The sequence below is a fragment of the Diplotaxodon limnothrissa genome, linkage group LG7 (assembly GCF_057381915.1).
Source record: "Diplotaxodon limnothrissa isolate DT_005_m linkage group LG7, D_limnothrissa_male_GT1.1, whole genome shotgun sequence".
Lineage (NCBI taxonomy): Eukaryota > Metazoa > Chordata > Actinopteri > Cichliformes > Cichlidae > Diplotaxodon > Diplotaxodon limnothrissa.
Genome location: NC_140602.1, coordinates 31,170,023 through 31,195,069, shown reverse-complemented (window position 1 = coordinate 31,195,069; position 25,047 = coordinate 31,170,023). Strand labels below are relative to the sequence as shown.

General features: G+C 42.0%; 3 protein-coding genes and 1 pseudogene across 3 annotated transcripts; 2 read left to right on the top strand and 2 right to left on the bottom strand.

Moving 5' to 3' along the window:
* Window positions 1-246: 246 nt before the first annotated feature.
* On the top strand, window positions 247-2,438 carry LOC146628548 (coxsackievirus and adenovirus receptor-like). Its single transcript, XM_085357900.1, has 3 exons — window positions 247-262; window positions 1,802-2,170; window positions 2,272-2,438. Exons 1-3 carry the CDS (start codon window positions 247-249, stop codon window positions 2,436-2,438), a joined length of 552 nt encoding a protein of 183 aa, XP_085214026.1.
* A 4,594-nt stretch (window positions 2,439-7,032) lies between these two features.
* On the bottom strand, window positions 7,033-8,100 carry LOC146628547 (uncharacterized; annotated as a pseudogene).
* A 6,054-nt stretch (window positions 8,101-14,154) lies between these two features.
* On the top strand, window positions 14,155-19,016 carry slc25a46 (solute carrier family 25 member 46). Its single transcript, XM_085357899.1, has 8 exons — window positions 14,155-14,562; window positions 15,247-15,289; window positions 15,754-15,811; window positions 15,988-16,065; window positions 16,657-16,757; window positions 16,864-16,920; window positions 17,056-17,113; window positions 17,972-19,016. Exons 1-8 carry the CDS (start codon window positions 14,298-14,300, stop codon window positions 18,566-18,568), a joined length of 1,257 nt encoding a protein of 418 aa, XP_085214025.1. The 5' UTR covers window positions 14,155-14,297; the 3' UTR covers window positions 18,569-19,016.
* A 2,246-nt stretch (window positions 19,017-21,262) lies between these two features.
* Window positions 21,263-24,749, bottom strand: LOC146628545 (single-strand DNA endonuclease ASTE1-like). Its single transcript, XM_085357051.1, has 4 exons — window positions 23,565-24,749; window positions 23,254-23,458; window positions 21,959-22,124; window positions 21,263-21,878 (listed from the first exon to the last, which is right to left on the bottom strand). The coding sequence occupies exons 1-4, from the start codon at window positions 24,747-24,749 to the stop codon at window positions 21,263-21,265; spliced, it is 2,172 nt and encodes a 723-aa protein (XP_085213177.1).
* Window positions 24,750-25,047: the final 298 nt, after the last annotated feature.

The window sequence follows — 25,047 nt, the reverse complement described above, 5'->3', positions numbered from 1 at the left end:
AAAAATTAAATTCCATGTGATGACGTTTTCAGCTAAGTTTCTTCCTGAACAGTAATGGCGGCGCACTGCTGAAAACGTGGTTTGTGACTTTGGCATTCCTTTAGTTTTTAAAGTAGCCTGTGGCATTAACAGAAAACAATAACATACTCATAAAACAAAATACAGTCAGCTGATCTAGAAAGCACAAGAATGGCTGCCGAGTCATCTGCGTTGTTCCGCTGGTTCTTGTGGTTTTTCAGCATTGTCATGCTTGTCTCTGCAGGTGAGCGTTATTTCTTAAACATTCACATTTGGTTTATAGAAGTAGTAGTATCCGCCCATTTTACATATAAATACTGTTTCTTGAAGAATTATTTTCATAATGACTGAGTTTCTTTGTGTGTTGACACGAGGCTGGTGGTGGTTGTTATACACACAAAGCAAGGCTACGCTACGCTAAGGCAACACGAGGCTGGGTGGTGTCTGTGGCCTTGTAACGTTTTGACTCCATGTCTGACCACAGAGACCAAAGAACTTTACTGCCTGCAGCATCTGTAGTTTTCAGAATGAGTCTCCATTGAATAAAGCTTTTTGTTCAAAGAATAAAGGCCAGCAGTGGCTGCACTGAATAGACACAGTAACCTATAATGAGGGGACTGCATATTTAATTGTACCATGGCATGGTTTTGTTCTGTAATCTGTATGCACTGATTTACACTACTAGTAAAATGTTTTAGAACACAAATTCTTCTAGTTTTTAAATTTTTATTTCAGAATCCTACAAAAAAGCCTTTTTCAGGGAACAAGAAATAGCTTAACAACTTAAAGCTGTTCTGCAACAGTAGAGATTGATCAAGCCTTCAAAGTCGATGCTACCAATTGCTACAGGTGTCCCAATTTTTCTTGATTACTTACAAACTGGTCTGTCTGCTGGGGGCAGGGGGTTGTAAATGCAGTGTTGGAACACAATGAGGTACCATACCCTTAATGTACTCAGTTGTACTGCAGTAATGTACTGAAGAAATTTGTGTGTTGCTATAGAAAAAGAAAGAAAAAAGCAATTAACAATGGATGGCAGACAACTCATCATAAGGTTTAAAAGTCTTTCCTACAGTGAATTTGCAAAGAAAGTCACTGTGTTAGTTGGTACAGTTCCCTTCACCATCAAAGGGCACTCAGAACCTGGGGAATCTCAGACAGGAAGAGGTCTGGCAGACCACAATAAAAATCAACAGACAAGTTTCTGGGAGTCAACAGCTTATGTGACAGACTTCCCAACTTCAAGCACAGCGAGTTACAACAAGAAACCATTGGTAAGTCGTCAGAATAAGAAAACGAGACATGCCTGTGGCATGAAACACCACCGATAGACTACTGAAGACTGGAAGAAGGTGCTATGGACTGATCTATCAAAATTTTAACACTTCATCATGCATAATTTACGTAAACCACCGGGTATTGTTTTGCTGCGGTTGATGACTGTTACAGAATGAGAGGCAATGAAGCAACCACAAGGTGGACATTTTTCCCTCTTCATCCTTTCTGGGTTTTTTCCCACTAGTTTTGCTTTTGGCTAGTGTCAGTTTCATTACCTGTAGCATGAGGCGATACCTGGACCCCACAGTAACCAACTCGTCCAGAATGTCTCATCATTATGTGCCACTGCCACAAAGTTTGCTGTGTCTCAGCACAGTCTCAGAGGCACGGTACACTGACCCAACAGTGGTCTGTCTCACTCCTCACTGTGATTGGCTGTTGTAGAAGCAAGCAGTTATACAATGGTTGCTCTAACCCCTCTACTTTGTGTTGTTTCCTCTTTTAGAGCTGAAAAACATCACAGCTGAGTCTGGACTGAACGTCACTCTGCCATGTCGAGCTCCAAACAATAACATCCTGATCTCAGTTGTAGAGTGGAGCAGGCCTGACCTGAAGAGAGATGAGTATGTGATCTTATACCGGGACAACCAACTTCATCCAGATTACCAGGATCCATCCTTTAAGGGCCGGGTGGACCTGCAGGATAACCAGATGAAAGATGGAGACGTCTCATTGGTGCTGAAGGATGTGACGATTAGTGATGCTGGAACATATGAGTGTCGTATCATCCAGAGGACAGGAACAACTCGAATGAAGAGAACTTGGCTGACGACTGACCCCATAAATATCATCAACCTGAGTGTTGTTCCTTCAGGTGAGTTTGAGTTCAGTGTGTGCAGTTTGAAGAGGAAATTGATTCTGGTCTGTGCTTCAGTGATCACGTTCCTGTCCCTCACACCTATTTCTCACCTACAGATCCACCAGGAGGACACAGAGAGGACAGATGGGAGGAAGATGGATCTGTTGGACTGATAGTTGGTGTGCTAGTTTCTTCTACAACAGTGGTTGTTGTCAGTGGTCTATTGATTTACAGAAAACTTCAAAGGCAACAGAATCACGGCTCAGCAGCAACAACAGGATGAAGTGCAAGCCTCCTGGTGCCGTCTCCAGTGTTGACATTGAAGACTTGACTGAACGCTCAGTATTTGGTTTGATTTTTACATGCCTCTTATTATCCTCAGTGTTTATACACCAGTACTTTCTTTGGGTTTTCATTACTGTATTTTTCGGACCACAAGGTGCACTGAATTAAAAGCCGCAATAAGCAAAACAAAACAGTCAGATAAGTCAGACTTTATTCATGTAATTTTTCTTGCTTCCTTCACTTCTGTACCATTGATTCATTAATGTTGAATTCTCTCGCAGCTTCTCTGTTCCCATGTTGTTGCAGTTTATTAATGACTAACCTCGTATTGTGGATGGATCATCTCAGTTGTTCTCCTGACCGAAGTTTGGTCCGTTTACAGCATCCTGCCATGCGATTGCATTTTCCCCCAACCATCGGGAACCCTCGTGTTATCGTTTATTTAGTTGAAAAAGGTTAGCGTTCATCCTCCAGCTTCACTGTGTTTATGTTATGCTAACATAGCTGTGTCGCTAGCGATCACATAGCACATAATTATATACCAGCTAGTCCAACTTCAGTAACCCTGCAAACGTCACTGCTGTTTAATTTTCTGTCTTCATTTATGCTGGAAGTGATAGCACAGCTGTACGTTTGAATTTTTTAGAAATCTCTCAGACAGAACATGCTAAACTAATCTACGTTAGATCTTACAGACACTGAGCTGACTGACAACAAATACACTGTGTATTACTGTAGATTATAAACCAACAGTTGTTACTAAGCTGTTTAATGGTGCAGGACCTACTGGTTGATTACAGCTGAATGACCTCCAATTTCAGATGGGGGAGTCTTGTCTACGCCTCTTCCTGTTGGTACTCTCACTACAGATTGTGTAGCATGAGTTTGTGTACTGCTAATAAATGTCTGCATCACTTTTTGTAAGTCAGTCTAGTCTTTTGTTGTCCTTGGCTGTAAAAGTTAAAATTCATCTTCAACATTTAAATAGTTGTAATTAAACAGAGCTGGAATCAGTTCAAAGCAAAGAAATCATCACTGAACCTGAGTAAAATCTAGACCAACCAAGTGATAACTTCTAGACTGCAGTTTGCAGTCTAGAAGTTATCACCTGAAAAGCCATTTAGTTTATTTATTTATTCATTTAAAAAAAAAAATTATATTTAGTGGAGTCATCAGATCTGCTAATGTTAGCTAGCTTAGTTAGCGAGCTCCATTCATATGCACACACTTTTACATCCTCTCCTCGTGTCCCATCACAGATGTGAGCTTAAGTGTTAAGGTCAAATTGAAGCAACAGCTGGAACAAAAATATTTTCATAAATCATTCAATCGCTTTTAATGATCTCAGGCATAAAAGTGTTCATGGCATACTTTACACACCAGGCCAGTTCTAATTTAATCACAGCACGGCATAACTGACAGAATCAAACTTAAAAAAACCAAAAACTCAAAAAACAACAACAACAACATTAATCTTCAATAAACTCCGATGTGAAAATGAACATCTCTTCACGGGAGCCAAGAATCCAGCGACTGTGGCGTTATAGGTCGGAGCCCTCACTGTCTTCTCCGTTCGTCAGCTAACCTCACGTTAGTTACAAGCCGCCTCTGCTTCGTGTTCGTTGTTTCTAAACTACGTTTACCTTGTTTACCTTACTGCTGTTTCCTATGATCAAATCTGTGTTTGGGTCCACGTCCACGTCCTGGCCTCTGGGCTCCCTCTCTTCCGTGCCTCCTAACAGACTTCAGTCTTCAGTTACTCACCTTCACAGGCTCGTGCTGCAGCAGGACTTAATGTCGTTAAAGCAAACCTTCAGAGAGTGTTTTTCCTCACACACACAATCCAGACGTGTCTGCTTTAAAAAAAGTCAACATACAGCCAGAAACCACCTGTTACTTTGCTTAACAGCTTCTTGTAATGGACCGTGCTCTCCTGTGAAGGCTCAAAATGCACTCAGCACACCCAAATAAATACGACAATAAGAAAGATATTAAGGTGAAACTCAAACTCAAAACACACAGAAATGATAAAATTACTCAAGCAGCAGCAGAAATTTTTGCCCCATTGGTGTGAGAATCCATCTAACACAGGATCATGGCAGTTTGTGATACGGTCATCTCAAAACACTGATTTGTGTCTGTGTGTACAAAATAAATATTTTCCTATATAAGCAGGCATCAGCAATAATTTATATTTTAATTAGGGCAATGCGGTTCCTGTGTAGAGAAAAAAAAAAGTGTGTTGCACTGAGGTTTTCGGGTAATGTTATCAGTACATGTTACAGAGCTCTAGTATCAAAAATATCTCAGGTTGAGGACAGCAAAGAACCAAAGTTTGGGAACATGTTTCCAGCATTTTCTGGTAACATCTCCTGTGGTATTTCAAATAAATTAAGACAAATTTACATTTATTGATGGGGTGCACAAAAAGACATGCTGTTCTTGAGCATTAAATGTGGTGCAATTTAACTACTCTAATATACCAAAACATTTGCATTTTGAGGGAAACACCTACATATCCAATAACGTAAAAAAATGAGTGTAACCACACCTTTTATTTGGAAATATTGACCCCGGGCTTCTTCTTTTTTTCTTTTTTTTTAGCAAAAAAATAAATAAATCTTTTAATACCAAAAGACGGGTTTGTGCTGGTTGGATTTATTTAAGATGTTTTCAACAGAGTTCTTCACAGAAAAATTGTAAATAAATTGAAATATCTCAGATGTAGTTGAAGACAAAGCAAAACGAATATAAGAAAAGAAAAAAGGGGGGATTCTGACAGCCTTTTGATTAAAAAAAAATAGGGTATGTAACAATTAGAGAAAGACCAAGTTTACAGACAGCAAATGCTCAGAGAGAACCAAATTAATAAGGATCAGGTGAACAAAATCAGGCATTAACAAAGACTGGACAAAGAAGAAAAGGAAAATAGTAAAACAATATATTGTTAATGTAAGAGTGATGTTAGAAACCAAAATTATCAAAAGGTTTTTTAACAAATGTGATTTTCTTTTTTGAAACTAAATGTTGCTGCAGCTGTTTTTACATTAGTGTTACATGGCAGCTCAATAGAGGATTTACCTCGATGCTGCCCCAACATTTCGTTTTGTTTGCGGAGTGAGTCAAGTATACAGCGCCACATACTCTAAATATGGAGCAAAGCTGTGAGCATTAAAAACAAGGTATGTGTTTATAGTATCATTGAATAATAAATAACTTCTCTTAAAAACAACGTACAAATACCAATAATTATCAAGTTGTTGCAATAATTAAAATTAGTAGGCATTGTGTTAAGAAAGTGACGTTGACAGGATACCATTATGAGGTAAAAAAAAAAAAAAAGAATAAAAGTAAAATAAAACTATTTTTTACTATTTACTATTTTTTTTTTTATTTTCAGGTGTTACATATGGGACATACATGGCTGGTGGAAGGGAAAGGGAGAAAGAAAGAAACAGCAGGGAAGAGGAACAGTGATAAAGGGCACAAAACAAAAAATGAGGTGGGGGGACAAAAAAATACATATATATATATCACCTGGATCACCTGTTGAGAGAGAAAAAAAAGAAAGAAGAGAAAACAAGCAAAAAAGAGAGCGATATAATAAACAACATCATCACGATAATCTATGTGTATATAATATATAATATGGAATATTATTGTGCAGCACGTAGGATCGACAGCGCACAGTGTGCTTTGAGGTAGCAGCCAAAAAAGGTGTAGTTTGTGTGTGTGAGCACCCGTGTGCACACCTGTGAGCGTGAGCGCGCTTGTATTCAAAAGGTTCCTTCATGTAATGATCTGCTAGAGGGTGTGGGGGGCCATAGCCCCGTCCTCCAGGGCATGAAGCAGGTATGGAGGAGATCCAGGCTCCAGACATCCAGAGACCCTCAGAGTACAAGAGTCCAAGGAAGACTAACAGAGGGGCAGCCGCGCCACTATCCCGGAAAGAGCTGAGGAGAGTCCCAGATGAGGGCTCACCCAGCAGCCACGGAGCAGAAGCCAGATGGGGTTGCAATGACGTGCCCGTGAGCTCCGACGGCAGCCAGCTGTGCCAGAGTGACTGAGCCCTAGGCCCAGGGGCACTTTGTTGTACCTGTGACTTTTAAATGTGCTATAGAAATAAAATTGAAATTGAAATTGAATTATGATATCAAGAGAGCCAGTATATGGGACAGTATCGTTTCTCTTTCTACCAGGGTGTCAAAAAAATTATCTATTATTCTGGAAAAGATGGGCCTATGGGGGTAGGTCACCCCTTACATGCTAAAAAGAAGTGGGACAATTTAAAAAATCAAATACAAAACATGTATATGTGTTATCAATAATATGAATTTGGATGGATGCATAGATAACTGTCATCAGCATATTTTATTTAATTTTTTTTTACATCTATAACATAAAGATAATTTGGAACATTTTAAATGTCTGATTAATAAAATAGAAGAAAATGAAAAGGTAACAACAAAACGAGAATATATACAAGAAATCAAGAATATTTACAGGATAAGAAAACAACTATGTACAGGTATTTATAGTGCAGACCACAGGATTAATCTGACTGACCTGTACCTGGATTGTTTCTTTGAACTTTAATAGCACAGCAGGCCCGATGTTTGCCTGGACAGGAAGTCTCTGGCAGTTTCTGCTGAAGCTAGATCAGAGAGAGGGATGTTGTACTGCTCCTGAGACCCGTATCTTGTCTTTTCTGGTCGGGTGGTCTGTAGAGAGTGCTTTGGATGCTTCCTTCCATTGTCCATCGGTGGCTGCCACTAAGATGAAACAAAAAAAATGTGGATACTAGTCACTCTTCAACAAACAAAACAGGTTAACAAAGCACTAAAAAAAAACATAAGAGGAACCTATACTTAAATTTTTTAGCTTGCCTGTTAAAAGTAGTCGTGTTCTGGTGTACCTCCTCCAGGACAGCAGAGAGTTTGCTCTGACAGAGAGAACCCCTGACTGCCTCCAAACCAGCCATCCTCTCAACCACTCCTGCATATTTCTCAGGCTCATTCTGCGGGGCCATGATGTCACCAGCACGGAAGCAGAAGAAGCATATGCTGTTATGACCTCCAGCACTTGCAGGAAGATGGCTCAGAATCTGGTCTTCATAATAGAATGTGCCCTGGAATATTGGCTGTTGACGCGCTGGGCTCCCACAGCTTGTACTTGCCTTTTGTAGGGAGTGATGAGGCGTAATGGACATTAGAGTCATGGGTACACTCCATCTGCCAAGATAAAATGCCCTTGAGGAGGGTAGACTGACTGCCTGCACAGTGGGCTGTGGCGGAGCAGTCTGGACTCGTACACTGACCTGAGGCTGGTCAGGTACGCGTCAATAAAGCCCTGATGGTCACAAGCCGCCTGTAAGATGATGGGCCCTCAGAGGCTTAATGTAGATGTGGCAGCAATCGATTGCACCAGCTGCTTTCAGAAAAACTCTGAGGCATACTAGCCCTGCAAACGTATGGGACACTACCTCCATGTCTTTGACGGTCTTGGGGATCTGGAAGACCTGGTGTCCACGACCTCCTCTGTGAGTCTGTGGACTGTAGAAGACTCTAGAATGAGGCACCCCTAACACCTGAGAGCAGCCTGTGGGATGCTCCACTTGCCAACTAGCAAAGAAAAAGTCTCAATTGGGGCACCCCATCCATGCTTCCGATTCTGGTTCAGTGGATTAAGCAGCACTGCCAGAAACTACCAGCTCAGCTGAAATTCAGGCTTGGTGTCCTCATGGTTAAAGACACTGTCCAGCACTGGGACACTGCAGTACAGAGGTCTGCTCTGGTTAAGGAAAAGCTAAAGAACAACATAAACAGTTTTACTATTAAGGTACGATATGGGCTATCTTCAGAGATCAAAGCATTCAGAATTTTACACTTAATTAAACAAACTAACGCACAGTGAAAAGACTCCAATGTTGTACGCCTTACCTGTGCAAATCAGGTTTGTTGTGAACTCAAACATTAAAGAGTCTGTTTTCAGTTTTGTGACATTTTTCCACACACACAAGGAGATCAACTGAATCGGTGCCAAGGTTGCACATCTAATCTTGGACACTTTTAAACCTGACCCTTCCTGGCCGCCAGAGATTCTACGCGGCGCGGAGAACAACAAAGGACGGGCCGCTCATCCGAGGCGCAGAACAAAGAAGCGCCGGGGAAAACGCGCTGGTATTAGGAACAGACTGAGACAGCAGGCGCATCGCGCACCACTGCCCAGTATCCTACTGGCCAATGTACAATCCATGGAGAACAAGCTCGATGACCTAAGAGCAAGGGTCACCTTCCAACGTGACATGAGGGACTGCAACATTCTGTGCTTCACGGAGACATGGCTGTCCCCCACCGTGCCGGACCAGGCCGTAACTCCGTCGGATTCATTCTTTGTGCTCCGCGCGGACAGAACGGCAGAGTCGAACAAAACCAAAGGTGGAGGAGTGTGTTTCATGGTAAACAGAAAGTGGTGTGATGCCAGGAGCATTTCTACTCTCTCCAGCGGCTGCTCGCCACATCTGGAGTTCCTGAGCATTAAGTGCCGCCCTTTCTATCTGCCCCGTGAGTTCACCTCAGTCATCGCCACGGCGGTCTACATCCCACCCCAAGCGGACACAGGTATGGCTTTGTCCGAATTACATGATGTGCTGAGCTGGCTTCAAAACAAGGACCCGGGCGCAGCCCTCATTGTAGCAGGAGACTTTAACAAAGCGAACCTCAGACAAGTCATGCCAAACTTTTACCAGCATGTCTCGTGTCCAACGAGAGGGGATCGGATTTTGGATCACTGCTACACGCCATACAAGCAGGGCTACAAAGCTGTCTCACACCCGGCTTTTGGGAAGTCTGACCACAACGCCATCTTCCTCATTCCCCAGTATAAACAAAGCATACGGAGGGAAGACGTGACCACGAAGGAAGTAAAACGGTGGACTGCCCAATCAGAAGCTACGCTACAGGACGCACTCAACGACGTAGACTGGGACATGTTCAGAGCATGCGCAGTCGACATCAACAAGTTTACGGAAGTAGCAGTATGCTTCGTCAATATGCTAGCGGAGGAGATTATCCCCACTGCGAGAGTCACCACATTCCCAAACCAGAAACCGTGGATGGACAGATCGATCCGCACTGCAGTAAACGCCAGGACCACCTCCTACAACGCGGGTCTCGCCACTGGCGATATGAGCGCCTACAAAGCGGCCTCATACGGCGTGCGGCGCGCGGTGAGAGATGCCAAACGCAGGTACCGGGAACGTGTGGAGTCCCGCTTCCACCAGGGCGACACACGGAGTATGTGGCACGGACTACGCACCATTACGGACTACAAAGCCAGGGACACTGCGCCGATCAACGCCGACTCTGCATTCACCAACGAGCTGAATCGGTTCTACGCCCGTTTCGAGGTTAGCCAGGCGGCTAATGCTATCTACCGCCTGACTACCGAGGACAGTGACGTCATCAGCGAGAGACCGGTGACCAGCATCGCGGAGCATGACGTCCGAGCGGCACTGAGGAGAGTGAACACAAGGAAAGCGGCGGGGCCAGACGGCATCACCGGCCGTCTGCTGCGCTGCTGTGCTGACCAGCTAGCAGGTGTGTTCACTTACATCTTCAACGAGTCCCTGGCGAAGTCTGTGGTCCCCACATGCTTCAAAAGATCCACCATCATCCCTGTGCCCAAGAACAGCAAACCCTCATCCCTGAACAATTACCGGCCAGTTGCACTGACCTCAGTAGTAATGAAGGTGTTTGAGAGGCTGCTGAAGAACATCATCTCCTCCTCCATCCCAGACACCACAGATCCGCTGCAGTTCGCCTACAGATCCAACAGATCCACAGAGGATGCCATCGCCCACGTCCTACACACCACTCTCAGCCACGTGGACAAGAAACAGAGTAACTATGTGCGAATGCTGTTTGTTGATTACAGTTCAGCGTTTAACACAATAGTGCCCTGCAGACTGTTCACAAAGCTGAGGGATCTGGGACTTAACAGCCGTCTGTGTGCATGGGTGTTGGACTTCCTCACTGGCAGAACTCAGGTGGTGAGGGTGGGCAGGTGCTTCTCCAACAGCATCACCATCAACACAGGAACACCTCAGGGATCTGTCCTCTCGCCACTGCTCTACTCCCTCTACACTTCAGACTGTGTGGCCACCCATGGCTCCAACACCATTGTGAAGTTTGCTGACGACACAGTGGTGTTGGGTGCCATCTCCAACAACGATGAGGCGGCCTACATGGATGAAGTGAAGAATCTGGCATCGTGGTGCCAGGACAACCACCTCCAGCTGAACGTCAGCAAGACCAAGGAGCTGGTGGTGGACTTCAGAAGGGGTCAGCACAGAGACTACAAGCCCATTATCATCAATGGAGCTCCAGTGGAGAGGGTGCAGTCCTTCAAGTATCTTGGTGTCCACATCTCCTTAGACCTGACATGGGCTGCCCACATTCAGGTCCAGACCAAAAAGGCTAGGCAGCGCCTGTATCACCTACGACAACTGAGGAAGTTCAGGGTCTCTCCAAAGATCCTCAGGATTTTCTATACAGGCGCTGTGGAGAGCATCCTCACACAGAACATGACATCGTGGTTTGGGAACAGCTGTGTGAAGGACCAAAAAGCTCTCCAGAGAGTGATCCGTACAGCAGAACGCTGCTGCAGGATTGCTCTCCCCCCGCTTCAGGACACCTACACCAGGAGATGCCGGACTAGAGCAGCGCAGATACTGAAGGACCCGTCCCATCCTGGCAACAAACTGTTCCAACTTCTGCAATCTGGTAGAAGGTTCCGCATCTTCCGGACAAGGACAGAGAGACTCAAGAGGAGCTTCTATCCCCAAGCCATCCGTGCCCTAAACACACACACCCGCCCTCTCACATCATCTATAATTGACTGAGACAGGACTCTTCCAGACACTAAACCAAGGCACAATGTACATTTCAATTCCTTTAATTTTAAATATGTTTATATTGTCTATCCTGTAAAATAGTCAGATATCTATTATATATATATATATATATATATATATATATATATATATATATATATATATATATATATATATATATATTTTAGGGGTGCAACGATATTCGTATCGATATTGAACCGTTCGATACAGTGCTTTCGGTTCGGTACGCATATGTATCGAACAATACAACATTTGTAATTTATTTTATCAATTTTCCTTCTGACGATGCTGTCTGTGTTGAGCGCTCAGTGAATCTGTGTTCGACTACTCCGCCTAGGCTGCACTGTCGAGCGCAGATCCACTGAGCGCTCAACACAGACAGCATCGTCAGAAGGAAGAGCGCAGGGCAAGCTAGCGAGACAGAAGTTAAGCTCTCCTTGCAACAGGCAAATTGAACGTCATTCAGATCTGGCGTTTGGAATTATTTTGGTTTTCATGTGACGTATGACCCTGAAGGTAAGCGAGTCATGGACTAAAGTAAAACAGTATGTTGAATGTGCCATGCAATGCTCAATTACATTGGTGTGAACTAGTGTGTTAGCGCAGTTAGCTCGTTAACGTGTTGGCCGTCTAGCCCCATGCATGGAGTGATCGGCGGTAGCTCGTTAACGGAGATTTGCCGTGTTGTGGCGTTAAGGTAATTTCAACGAGATTAACCTGAAAGCACTAGTGGGAACACAACGAATATGACTGCACATTTACGCCGACATCATCGTAGTGCAAAGACAAGTGGAAGCAGACAAAAAAAAGCAAGCATGCTACTAACTTTAGCCGAGTCATTTAGACAGCTGTTAGCACATGATTCTCCTTATGCTGCTGAGAATATAGCCCAGAAGAAGCGGATGGTATAGCTTTTATTTTGGAAAGAGACATTTCTCTGTAATAAACTCTCTTTTCCAAAGATGAGTGAGTCCTCAATCAGATACAGGGCTTGCAATATCGCTAGCCCGACGTCCCGGAGCTAGCGATTTTTTCAGTTGGGCTACCAAAATCTATCTCTTCCCTGCCCGTCGGGCTATTGTAGGAAAAATATATGTCAATGCTTTTGCATTCTTTCAGAAATGTAGCTGGGTAATTATGTCATTGGCATCGGTGAGCCACTGTCAATATGTGACATATTGAAGTCGCGTTTGAATTTGCGCTTGTTTTTTTGCTTTCACTTTGCAATCGTGCGAACTGTGTATAGAGAGCGACAGCACTGATCTGTGAGTGATGATAATTTGTGCACCAATTCCTCTGACATCGTCTTATTAATCGTTAGCTTACTATGCAAACATGACAAGTGAAATCTCCCGCAGCTTAAACATGTGAGAGGTTGATCGTGCAGAGAATCGCTGAGCTTATGTGAGTGAGTGTGTAAAAGCATTTCAGTTCTGCTGAGCCAAATAAGACAGGTCAGGGTGAAGAAGTGACAGCCAAAGAAAAGCTTACCACAAAACGGAGAAGTTATGACAAATCAGACTATGAGGCAAAAAGAAAGTGCAGCTTTATGTTTCTGTAAAGCACTTTGAATCACCTTGTTGTTGAATTGTGCTATACAAATAAACTTGCCTTGCCTTGCCTTGCCTTTATGGTTTCATGGACAAAAGAATTTCTGTGGCTGCAATATGACGAGCTAAATAACCAGGGGTGCACATAAGTGGTCCGCAGGTGCGCATTCGCTGTCAAAATAAAAAACACGCACAAGGGTTAGGGTTAAATTCAAAAACTGTACTTTTGAGTTAAAATATATATTTATAATTTTAATAAATGACAAATTAAAAATGCATGAACATTTTTTTGTATCGAAAAAATATCGAACCGTGACACCAAAGTATCGAACCGAACCGAACCGTGAATTTTGTGTATCGTTGCACCCCTAATATATATATATATATATATATATATATATATATATAATATCCAGGTAAATAAATATATATATAAATATAAATATAAATATATATATATATATATATATATATACATATATATATATATATATATATAATGTTCTTCCTCTACACCCCCCCCCCCAATTTTTGCACATGTCGAGGAGCGTGTCAGGCTACATTTCACTGTGTGTTATACTTGTATAACTATGCATGTGACAAATAATAAAGAACCTTGAACCTTGAACCTTGAATATTAGAAAATGCTCTATTTTAAATTTGAAAGATATATTTAGTTTTTCTAGCTATAATAAATGTGTATATTTGATCACCAATGATTCAGTTCCTGAAATTAACCATAAAACTAGCTAAAAACTTACAGATTAATCAAACTATTTTACCTGGATATGATAATCTGTCAGCTTTAGATACAACGGTACAGCTCCTGCAGCTCTCTGAGGATTTTTTTTAAAGGGAAAATTTCAGGTTCCATTTTGACACCACTGCAGGTATTTCACATTTTCACAAATCTGCTCAACTCTTGTTGTGTGTTTGTGTTCTTTCCTTATACACACTGTGCTTATGTGCTACAAGTGAAATAATTTCCAATTAGTGAAACTAGCCTACTAAATGAACAATGGGCTGTGAGGTCAGTTCCATAAGGTTGTGAAAACCTGCAGTCAGCTGAGACTAAAGAAGTCACTTGAACCGAAAGTTTGTGCAACACAAACCAGCACAAACGTTTGAGCGTGCAGAAAGACATAACCCAGCTAGGGTTCACCACTCTCTGATGGCCTGTAGGAGGCAGCACGAGCAGTCAGCCGGTATACAAAGTATAGAAAAAGAAGTGTTTCCGGGTGGCAGGTAGATGTTTTGGTGTGGGTCGGGTTGATTAGGTCGTTACAGGTTCTCCATTAAACCGTGTCTTCTGTCCGTGCACACTTTGATGCGCTCCCCTGAGCTCTGCTAGCCGGATATCAGTGTCGCCCCCCTCACTCGCTCCGACCCTGACATGGCCTCCAGGCGGCCGGACAGCTTCGACGGGCTCGGGTACCGTGGCCGGGATGACCCGCTGTACGGAGCGGGCTACCCGGTTCGGAGCGCCGGAGCCCCCGCCGAACCGCAACTCCACCACTGGGTCACCACGCCGCCCGACATCCCCGGCAGCCGCAACCTGCACCCTGGAGAGCGGACACCTCTGTTCGATGACGCCCCGGGAGAGATCGCAGGTTCTGCAAGCGGCTGGGAAGCTCCAAATCCCAGCAGGCCCCCCGCTGGTAGGTTGTTGTGCAGGTTCAGAGTCACCTAGTCTAGCTGGCTAATGACAGGATGAAGCCAGAGCTGGCCAACTAAAGAGATAATGGTCTGATAGGCGCCGATGACCTGTCAGCATGCATGCTAACCGGAAGCTAGCGCACAAGCTAATCAAGCTCAGAGTAATTATGTAATAAACGGACTGGGCTAGCGGCTAGTTAACTAGAAGGCTAATTATATTAGCCAGTTGGCTAACAAAATGCACAAATAGTAAATACAGTAATATAGTAAAATTTTGACTCGCCCATCATTTCCTCAAATTTTGCAAGAAAAATGGGAAACGCAAAATGCAAAGATGTGTTAAAACATGCAAACATACCTGGAAATACAGTAAGTAACGCAAAACAGAGTCTAACTCCAACGAGCTTGACAGTAAATATCTGGTATGAGCAGCTTTATTCTGCAGCACCGCCTGAACTCTCAAAGGCAGCTTTCTGTAATTTGTGTTTGTTGTGCTATGTTTAGTTTACTACTTATTAACTAACTTTATTGGAGTTAAAAGTTATTAAAACAGTGGAATCATCCTCGGTGATGAATGAACTAGACAGCAGACTGTTTGGTAGCTTATGTGAATAAAGCCGTTATTGATTTTATTTATGGACGTCCTGCACTGTGCGAGTTTATCGTGTTTGCTTTTGTCGTTGCAGAGCAGTTGAATCGATTCGCTGGCTTCGGGGTTGGATTCGTCAGGTGAGGAAATCGTTTCTCATGGTTTCAAGATGAGCAGAGGCTCGGACCGAGTCACTGCATGTGGACCAAGCTTGAATGAGTTTATTCAGTCTGAACTGTTTGGACTCCATGGTTGGGAACAATCACACATCTTTCTGTTCTCAGTGTTTCCACTGAAGCTGAAGCTTCATTTAGTTTCAGCGACTCACTGCAACAAAAGTCTCCACTGTCGAGTCAAAGATGCTGGTGGTGATTTTGGTTCTAATCACAGGGAAAAATGAGAGCAAAAAAGGGACGAGACTGTGTCAGTGCTCGCCATTAGTGACAACCAAAAAGCGAGATGTTTTACTTTTTGACACTTTCATCCCAAAAACAGGCTGAAGTGTGAGTTTGGAGAAGTCAGGGGGTTTCTAACTAAAACGTGTGTGTGTGTGTGTGTGTGTGTGTGTGTGTGTGTGTGTGTGTGTGTGTGTGTGTGCACTCAGTCTGTTCACAGAGAACGTCCTCTCTCACCCCTGCATTGTGTTCCGCAGACAGTGCCAGGTATGACCTCACCTTCTTATCAATAAATGATCCATAAATAATGATGGCTATGGATTAAAATACTTTTATTAACGCTGTGGGAGAAACTTTTTTATTTCATTTTTGTGCGTTTTGAGACATTAAATGTTTTATTTTCCTCTTTCTGTTGCTGCACTCTGATTGGCTGTTTACATCAGGTGAACTACCACGCCCGGTGTTATCACCTGACTCCATTCAGCGCTGTCGCTGTAATGTACAGCATCACCAAAGCTCAGGTAACGGGACACACTAAAACCCAAAGATGAATAAAAATATATGTAAAAAGATCATTTTGAATATGTTTGATTGTTTCTTATAAATTATGATAATTATATTTGTATAAAAAGCAGTATAAAAATATTAATCAAATAGGAAAATCTAAATGTATTTGGACATAATGACATTTAGAATATTTCTTTTAATAATACAAAGTTAAATATATTAAAATTAAAATGGAAAATGAAAGTATTTTAACATTATTTACAAATAAGTTTAAAAAGTTTAAATATTGCAAAATAGTAAATGCAGATACAATATGGAGGTTTACAACTGATCAGAATAATCTAAATAAATAATAATACAGTATAATGTATTTATTATAAATACAATATGAAAACTCATAGATAAATATTAAAAGAATAAAAATAGAGACTTAATTATTGATGATGGAGGGGGCACTGTGATGTTGCCTCACAGGAAGGAGGACTACTACTGATCTACTCCGGCTTCCTCCCACTAACCTGAGTCGGCCTGTCCACACGCATTTATACTTCAGGATATAAATTGTGTTATTATGTTGTCGGTGATTAATATGTTGTGTTGATCAGGGTGTGAAGGCTCTGTGGAAGGGGATGGGCAGCACATTCATCGTTCATGGTGTTACGCTCGGAGCCGAGGGCATCATCAGCGAGTTCACGCCACTGCCACGGTAACCACCTGCTCCCACTAGCACATGGATACAGTATTGTACAACGTCACTCTGACGTGTGTGTGTGTGTGTGTGTGTGTGTGTGTGTGTGTGTGTGCGCGTGAAGGGAGCTTCCTCACAGGTGCAGCTGGAAACAGGTGGCTGGGCATTTGCTGCTTAAAGGGTCAGTTTTTCTTCTTCTTCATCTTCTTACCTGTCAGTTCTTTTTTTTTTTTTTTTTTTTTTTTTTTTTTGCTGTTAAACAGAGACTGAGATACAAACTGACCCCGCCTCCTCTTTCTCTCTCTCTCTCTTGCAGATTAACGGCAGTCGTCGCTCTTCCATTTTACTGTGCCAGCCTCATTGAGACCGTGCAGGTCACTGATTATTGTTTATTGAATAGCGATGCCTCTTTTATGACAGCAGTCAGTTAGCAGCAGCTCATTAGCTTTCCTTTTATCACATGATGAGGTTTACCAACTAGTGGTCTAGATCAGAACCTCTTTCTCTGTTCATGACATCACTCACAGAGCAACCAATGAGAGTGAGGTGTTGTTGCGACTTTTTGATGTTGGTTTATGCCTTCACTGCCATGAGATCACATAAAGTGGTGCATAATCTCTCCAACACCTTACCAGCGTTGTGTGAGATTGATGACGCCATCAGCCACACGGCTCCTGTTTGAAACAACGAGAGCATGATGATGTCACACAAACAGGAAGCTGAGAAGCAGCTGTTAGATGACCTGCTGTTCAGTCATTTAGAACAGCGGTCTCCAACCTTTTTTGCGCCACGGACCGGTTTATGCCCGACAATATTTTCACGGACCGGCCTTTAAGGTGTCGCGGATAAATACAATAAAATAAAACTAGTACCGGTACCGAAAAAAAGAAGATTTATTCATAACACACGTGAAAAGACCAAGGAAAACGAGTTAACGATAAAAACGATAACAAAATAACGCTGAAAACCGATAAAAACCCTTAAAACTATACATTTCACACCTGAGCCTCAACTCTTGTGGCCCGGCACCAAACGACTCACTCACGGTCCGAGGCCCGGGGGTTGGGAACCGCTGATTTAGAGCAATGATTAGCTGGATGTGTGTGTGTGTGTGTGTGTGTGTGTGTGTGTGTGTGTGTGTGTGTGTGTGTGTGTGTTTTTGTTTTTTTGTTGTTGTTGTTTGTTTTAAATTGATCATTTGATCGGACCTGTGTTCCTCTCTCCATCTTCAGAGCGAGATTGTGCGGGATGAGTCGTCCTCTGGCCTGCTGGACTGCGTCCGTGAGGGTGTTGCTCGACTGCTGGGTGTCGGCGCACCTCACAGTTGTCGCCTGCTTCCTCTCAGATGCCTGCTGCTTCCCGCTGCGCTGCATGCCATTCTGCGCTATGCCGTGGCTACCTCCATCCAGCGGGTGGTGCTGTGGCTGCACCAGCGTAGCAAGAAGCAGCGGGCAGAACCATCCAATCCACTGGATGCCTACTTCCCCGAGCTGGCGGCATCTTGGGCGGGTTCTCTGGTGGCTGACGTGGTGTTGTTTCCTCTTGAGACGGTGCTACATCGCCTGGCTCTGCAGGGTACGCGCACCATCATTGATGCCACCGATGGAGTGGTCGCGGTGGGAAATGGCGGGAGCCCGCTGGTAGTGCCCGTAAACACGCAGTATGATGGCTTCTCTGACTGCCTGCACGCCATCAGCCGCAAGGAAGGCGGGGCTGGCTTCTACCGAGGTTTTGGCGTGCTGGTAGCCCAGTATGCTTTGCACGGAGCGCTGCTGGCCGCCGCCAGGACGCTGATGAGGGTGCTGCTGCTGGATGCCAAGGCCAGCTAGGTTGTTACTACAGAGACTGTTGTCATGACAACAGGACATTTCTCATCTTGTAAATGAGACGAAAAAGACCTGCTCGTGTGACGACATCAGCACTTGAGTCCTGTTACCTAGCAACCACTAAGAATCACCAGATTGTGTCACCTCCTCCCCAATGATGTCACTTCCTGCTTATGTTTGGACAAACAGTGGTGGCAGTTGTTTTCCTTCACGTAAACTGAGCATCACTTCCTGTGTTTTTGTTCAGCTCTGACAGCTGATTGGTCACCCACTACTGATATACAAACAAACATGTAAACAGATGTTTTTGTATAAAGTTGTAAAAAAATAAAAAAAAGTTCAGTGTAGATTTAGACTAAATTATTTCTGATCGATTGGTCTCTAAAGCGATACTTGGATGAGATGAGCCTGGCTTTTCAAAATAAGTGTCTGTTTAAGCTGGTGTAAGGTGTAATGGTGTCTGTAAATGTTTAAATGTGAAATAAATCAATGTTAATTTGACATTTTTCTTCTTTTTGAAACATTTTTAAATGGATTAATTTGGATTATTTTGAAATTCAGCTTTTTAAGTTTCATAGAAGAAATTTCAAACTTTTCTGACTTATTTTGAAAGTTTTAAAAATGTGACTGCATCTGTGTCAAAGCACTGTGAAGGTAAAAACTCCTGCAGCCTCTTCTCTCCTTATGTCAGGAGCAGAGATCTCCCTCAGCATGATAAGGGTTTCTTGCTCAGAGGTGGAGGACAGACATTTGAGACGTGAGAAAAACCATCACAGAGGATCCTGTACGTGTCACAGGTAGCAGGGGTACTTTCTAAAGTCTGCTTCAATGTTTTCAGCTGCAGATAATAACCTGACCGGTGGAGACTGCAGCGTTACTGGTTGTAATAACTGTGTTCTTCCACAAGGTGAAGCTGTTTACAGTAAGGTAAAGCATTTCCCTGTAGAGCCCTTAGTTCAGTTCGATTATATTTATATAAGTTTCCTAAAAGCGCTTTATATTAAAGTGTAACACACTGTTTGCTACTACAGCTACACATGTTTCTTTTCCAACTATTTATTTATGAGTGACTTATGTATGTATATATATGTATATATTGTACTATTCTTAGTTAGTGTATTGTCTGTCTTGTCTTAATATTGGTTTAAAATGGAGCACTGTAACAAAAAATAATTTCCCCCAGGGATCAATAAAGTATTCTGATTCTGATTCTAAAGACTTTACAGTAATACAGAGAAAACATGTGGATTGACTTTTAATACAGATACTTTAACTGGGGTGAAAATAAGCATCTGTCTGAGATTCTCTTTATTTCCAAACAGGACTAAGGAGATGAGAGGAAAACATCACCAATGCTTTATTCTTAACCTCCAGCTTTATCTGGATAGTTCACATGGAACAGGAACAAACTCGTTATTGATCTGTGTAACTTTATTCAAAAGTAATTTGCAGAGTGCTGCGACATACAAGCAAAAGCCTGACAAATTCAGAAACTGACGGAAAAGTCTCTGAGAAACAGTTTCCATTTATTCACAAATGAAATACAAATTTCAAGATCATAACGTATAAGGTAGTTATTTGTAGAGTTATTTGGTTGTAATAGTTATTTGGCCCAAAACTTGAGATAATATACAGAAAAATACATCTACATTTTTAAATATGTAAACTATAACACCAAGCTAAATCACTAAATGATCCAGAAAAACACAATAATGATAAAAATTCAGTATATATAATCCAGTATATGTAGACAGAAATAATAGTACTCTATCACAAGAAAAATTCTTTCAAAATCAGACATATTTTACAGTATTCATAATTTGCATTATATAATAAAATATACAATTATATTTAAAAGATTTTGTTGCAACTGTTGTGTTGCATTTGAAGAGAAAGATGTTAATGTTTTTGAAGTGATTTGAAAATTATTCCAGATTTGTGGACCACTGCATGGTCACACTGCAGGCACAAATGATAATTAAGCTGTTATAACAAACACATTAAATATCTTCATCCTTTCATGAACATTAAAGCATTTTCTTTATCTTAAAATAAGCTCCTTGAGCCGACTGTTGTGATTTGGGGCTATATAAATAAAACTGCAGTGAATTAACTTCCTGTGCTAATCATGTGTTGTTAGACAATACCTGCTAAATATGTCCACCTCGGTCTCTTGTTACAGCAAAGAACAAATAACAGACAGACTCTGATAAAACATTGATGTGTTCCTCCGCTTCCTCTCTCAGCTGCTGCTTGTTAGACACATCGTCCTGCTTTCTTCAGCTTCCGGCTGCTCAAAGACTCCTCTTCGTCAGCCCACTTTCATTCAGTTCAGTTATAAAACAAACCAAACCGATAGCCTGCTTCTATATTTCACTGGTTTACTTTTTCTTTTCTACTTAATGTATTTAATTTAGAGGTAGGGTCAAGTTTTATTCATGCATTACTTTCAGTTTTTAAAATGTCATCATGTTTATCCAAAAGACAAAAGCAGGGAGGAGGTGAGGAAGCCGTCGCTCCCAAACCTGCGTCACTGCATTTCTCTGTGTTCTTAACTTTCATTGTCAAAGAGCATTTGCGTTGAATAGAAAACATCTGCTGTTTCTTTAAAATGTGCATTAGACTGAGAACGTCACCAGGTGAGTCAGACTATCTAATATAATAATGTAACACTGAAAACACCTCAGCTTTCTGTTTTTAACTCAGAATAAACTTGGCCAGTTTTCTAGAAATGAGATCTGCACCCTCGCGAGTTGGATAGATGTGGTTGCTCTCAATGAGACCAGGTTTTAACCCAAACATTTTCCAGTTATTTATGAAGCCTACATTGTTTTCTGGACACCAGTTAGACAGCCAGCAGTTAAACGATGACAGGCTTCTAATGATGTGAGCATTGGTTCGACTGGGGAGGGGACCAGAGAAACCTACAGAATCCGACATCGTTTTTGCAAAGTTACACACCGACTCAATTTTAGGTTTTATGACCTCCAGTTGATGATTCTGGATGTCGTTATTGCTGACATGAATTACAATTTTATCAAATCTATGTTCATCCTGAGCCAGGAGTTTCAGTTTAGCCTCAATGTCGCCTGCTGTGGCCCCTGATCTGTATGTGAGTGTAGTTGCTGGAATCTCTGGGTCCACATCTTCAAGAACACAGTCGCCGATAACCAGAGTTTTTTTCCGTGCGAGTAGATGAAAAATGGTCTTTAAATCCTGATATAATTTCTTCTTTTTTCCTCTCAGTGTTTTCAGTAGTTTTTCAAACGTCTCTTCATCTGCCAGCCGATGAAGGAGAGGTCCACAGTAAAGCCTGACAAAGCAGAAAATCTCAGTTAAAGTTGATGAAGTGTGTTACACATCTGTGGAGCGCATCATTGGTCTGGTGTTTACCGGGCACACTGAGGTTCTGGTAGAGGGGAACACAGCAGCTGGTTCAGGTGGAGGCTCTGCCTCATGCAGCACAGCCATTGGCTGAAAGCATGAGCCACACGGGGCTGCCATTTCCTCCTGATAGCTGCATCCTTTAAAGTTTTCATCTTCCTCTCAAACTCGTCCTCTACAGACAAAATAAGACAAAGTTTCAGTGACACAGAACCAGAGACCAGCAGCAGTTTGTGTGGAAGCATCAGGAACTCTGACTACAGTCCATCTGCTGACTGCTTTCAAAGAGACTATAACCTGCTGTAACATGCAGGGAAATATCCTCTGTATAAATAGTCTATGTGGACCCACTTCCTTAACCATAAAGAATGTAATTATGTAGATAACTGTAAAATTTAAATGTTTAGACTTAACTGTCTTTGTGAAACTGTAACAAAATGCCAATTTATAAGAAATACAGCTAATAAACTATGTTTCACAGAGTTACAGCAGAATAATGAACACTGATTTCCTTTTTTTTCCCTTTCAATCAGCAGTGGGACATATTGTCTTGAAAACAGTGTGATGCTTGCAGACCTGTGACCTTCATTCAGCTGTCTCTAAAACCATCTCTCCAGTCTGAGAGACAAACTAAGCCTAATCTAACTCTGCTCAGGTTATGATGTCATGTAGATGTCTACTTTATTAGCAAAATCTATGAAATATAATGTATAAATATAATGTATAAATATAATGTATTTTTCTCCTCATTCAATGATATTATTACTTACATAGTAATAGTAGTGGTAGAATAGTTACTTGCATATTTCCACAACCCTCTATCCATAATCACATACTGTGTATGCAACCATTGCATGTAGCGTATTATCTTACTTATTTTGTATTTGTTTATATTTTATTTGTATTTTTTTTTCAATTTTTCTTCTGCTATCCGTACCTGAGCTGAGGTAATGCACAAATTTCCCCACCACGGGATCAATAAAGTCTTATCTCTCTTATATCATCGAGGTCATATTGGGACCACTTAAACTGAAACATGCATCTCACCTTATTTCACACTTTTATATTATTTTTGATGCTTTTTGGGCTGAATCACATTTAGATGTTCCTAATAATTAGTCCACTTCAATGACAGACACAAAGAGAACAAAATAAACAACAACACTAATTAGGAGTGAAAACAATAGCAGGCGTATCACAAGTGTTACTAATAAAGTAATGAGTGAAAATACTGATTTACACATATTTCCATGTATTTGCTAGTAAAATATCAGTCATGTTGCTCAGTGAGCTCAGAGACTTACCTGGACCATCACGATCACACACAAACCCCAGTAGGAGGGCGTGGAGGCAGTGGACAGTTTCAGCTTTTTGGCCAAGCTTTAAGTTGTTAAACCAGAAAACAGTCACACAGACTGGCAGCTTCAGCTGGTCGGGGATGTTTTCTAAGGCTGAAGTCTGAACCTGCAGAGCTTCTTCAAACACTCTGCGACGCAAACCCTCAGGAGCCTGCACAGAAAGGTACCACACAGACAAGATGCTCACATGTACCACAGAAACACATCTATGACCTGTCAGAGTAATTAAACACATATTTCATGATTAACCTCAGTACCTTATGCAGATGCTCTAGTTGCAGTTGTTTCCCTATGGATGGGACACGTTTGTCTTTGATCTCTTCTCTATCCCTGTCATATTCAGTGCACATCTGACCTCCAGTTAACAGTCCATAGAAGTACTGTCTGATGGGGTAAGCAGCTGTGTAACTACTGTGCTGTGAAAAGTCCTCCACAAGAGCAGGCAGCATCATTATCTTCTGATCCACAACACTTATGACGAAAGTGGTGATTTCTCCACGCTCAACTTTTTTACTCACCCATGATGGCAACTCAGAACTTGTTTTTTCTGGTTGAACATACTTTTGAATGGAGAGTTTGAAAGTTTGGTTTTCTTCTTTACCAACATGACTTAAAGCTTGACTCAGAGCACGTTCTCTCTTCTGTGAGTCGTTCAAACCATGCAGATTCACTTTACTTAAAAACCTGAGTATACCATCCAGTCTTTTAATCCTGTACTCACCAGATGAAGATGATTCATTTGCAAAGGTACCATTGTCTTTTAATATTGAATAATCATTTCCTGCTATTGAAGCAAAGACTGGCATGAGAGCAGGGTCCAATTTAAAATGCTCACAAAACTTTGAACGTGTGTAGAGCTTAGCAGGAATCTTGCCATCCTTCTTTCTTTTCCACTCAAAGTTGTCAAGATGAAGGAAACCTTTGTTCACATCATAGATGCAGAAATCTGCGTCATGGGACAGCACAGCACATTGTTTCTGATTTGCAGCAGAAACAACTTCAGGGTCTGCCTCTCCTAAACACTGTTTAAACTCTATGTCTTTCTCCTTCAAGATTTCTATGAAGACATCTTTTACCAGAGGTGGTAAGACGTTACATCCTTGTGGTGCAGCGTCAGGCTCACTCTCTGCTATTGTCTTTGCATTTTCTAGTCTACGCTTTAGACGCGAATGAAGAGTTTTCTGCTTCTCTGATCCTGCAGCTCCATCCAAGAAGATGTATGGAGTGACTTCGCAGTCCTTCAAAGCCTCAAAGAACTTACAGACATCGTCTTTAAATCCAGGATAATCTCCTCCACAGCGCTGGTCCAGCTTTGGATCAGAATTATAATACAAACAATAATAAAGAGCTGCACCATCAATAATGAGACTTGTTTTTTCTACTTTAACCTCTTCACAGAAACACAAATCATCTATCATTCTCTGTAACTTTGAAATCCCCATGATTCCTTGAAGAGTATGAAGGCGAGCCGTAGTTATTGTGGTTTTGCCTCTGTGTCTGTAGATTTTTATGTACCTATGGAAACAACATATAGGTACACACCCACACAGAAACTGTCACACCCAGTGTTGGGGAGTAACGGAATACATGTACCGCTGTTACGTATTTAAAATACAAAATATGAGTAACTGTATTCCGTTAGTTACCGTTTAAAAAGGTGGTATTCAGAATACAGTTACTTTGTTGAAATAAATGGATTACACTGCGGTACTTTCCTGTTTCATTTTGTCAGGACTGTTT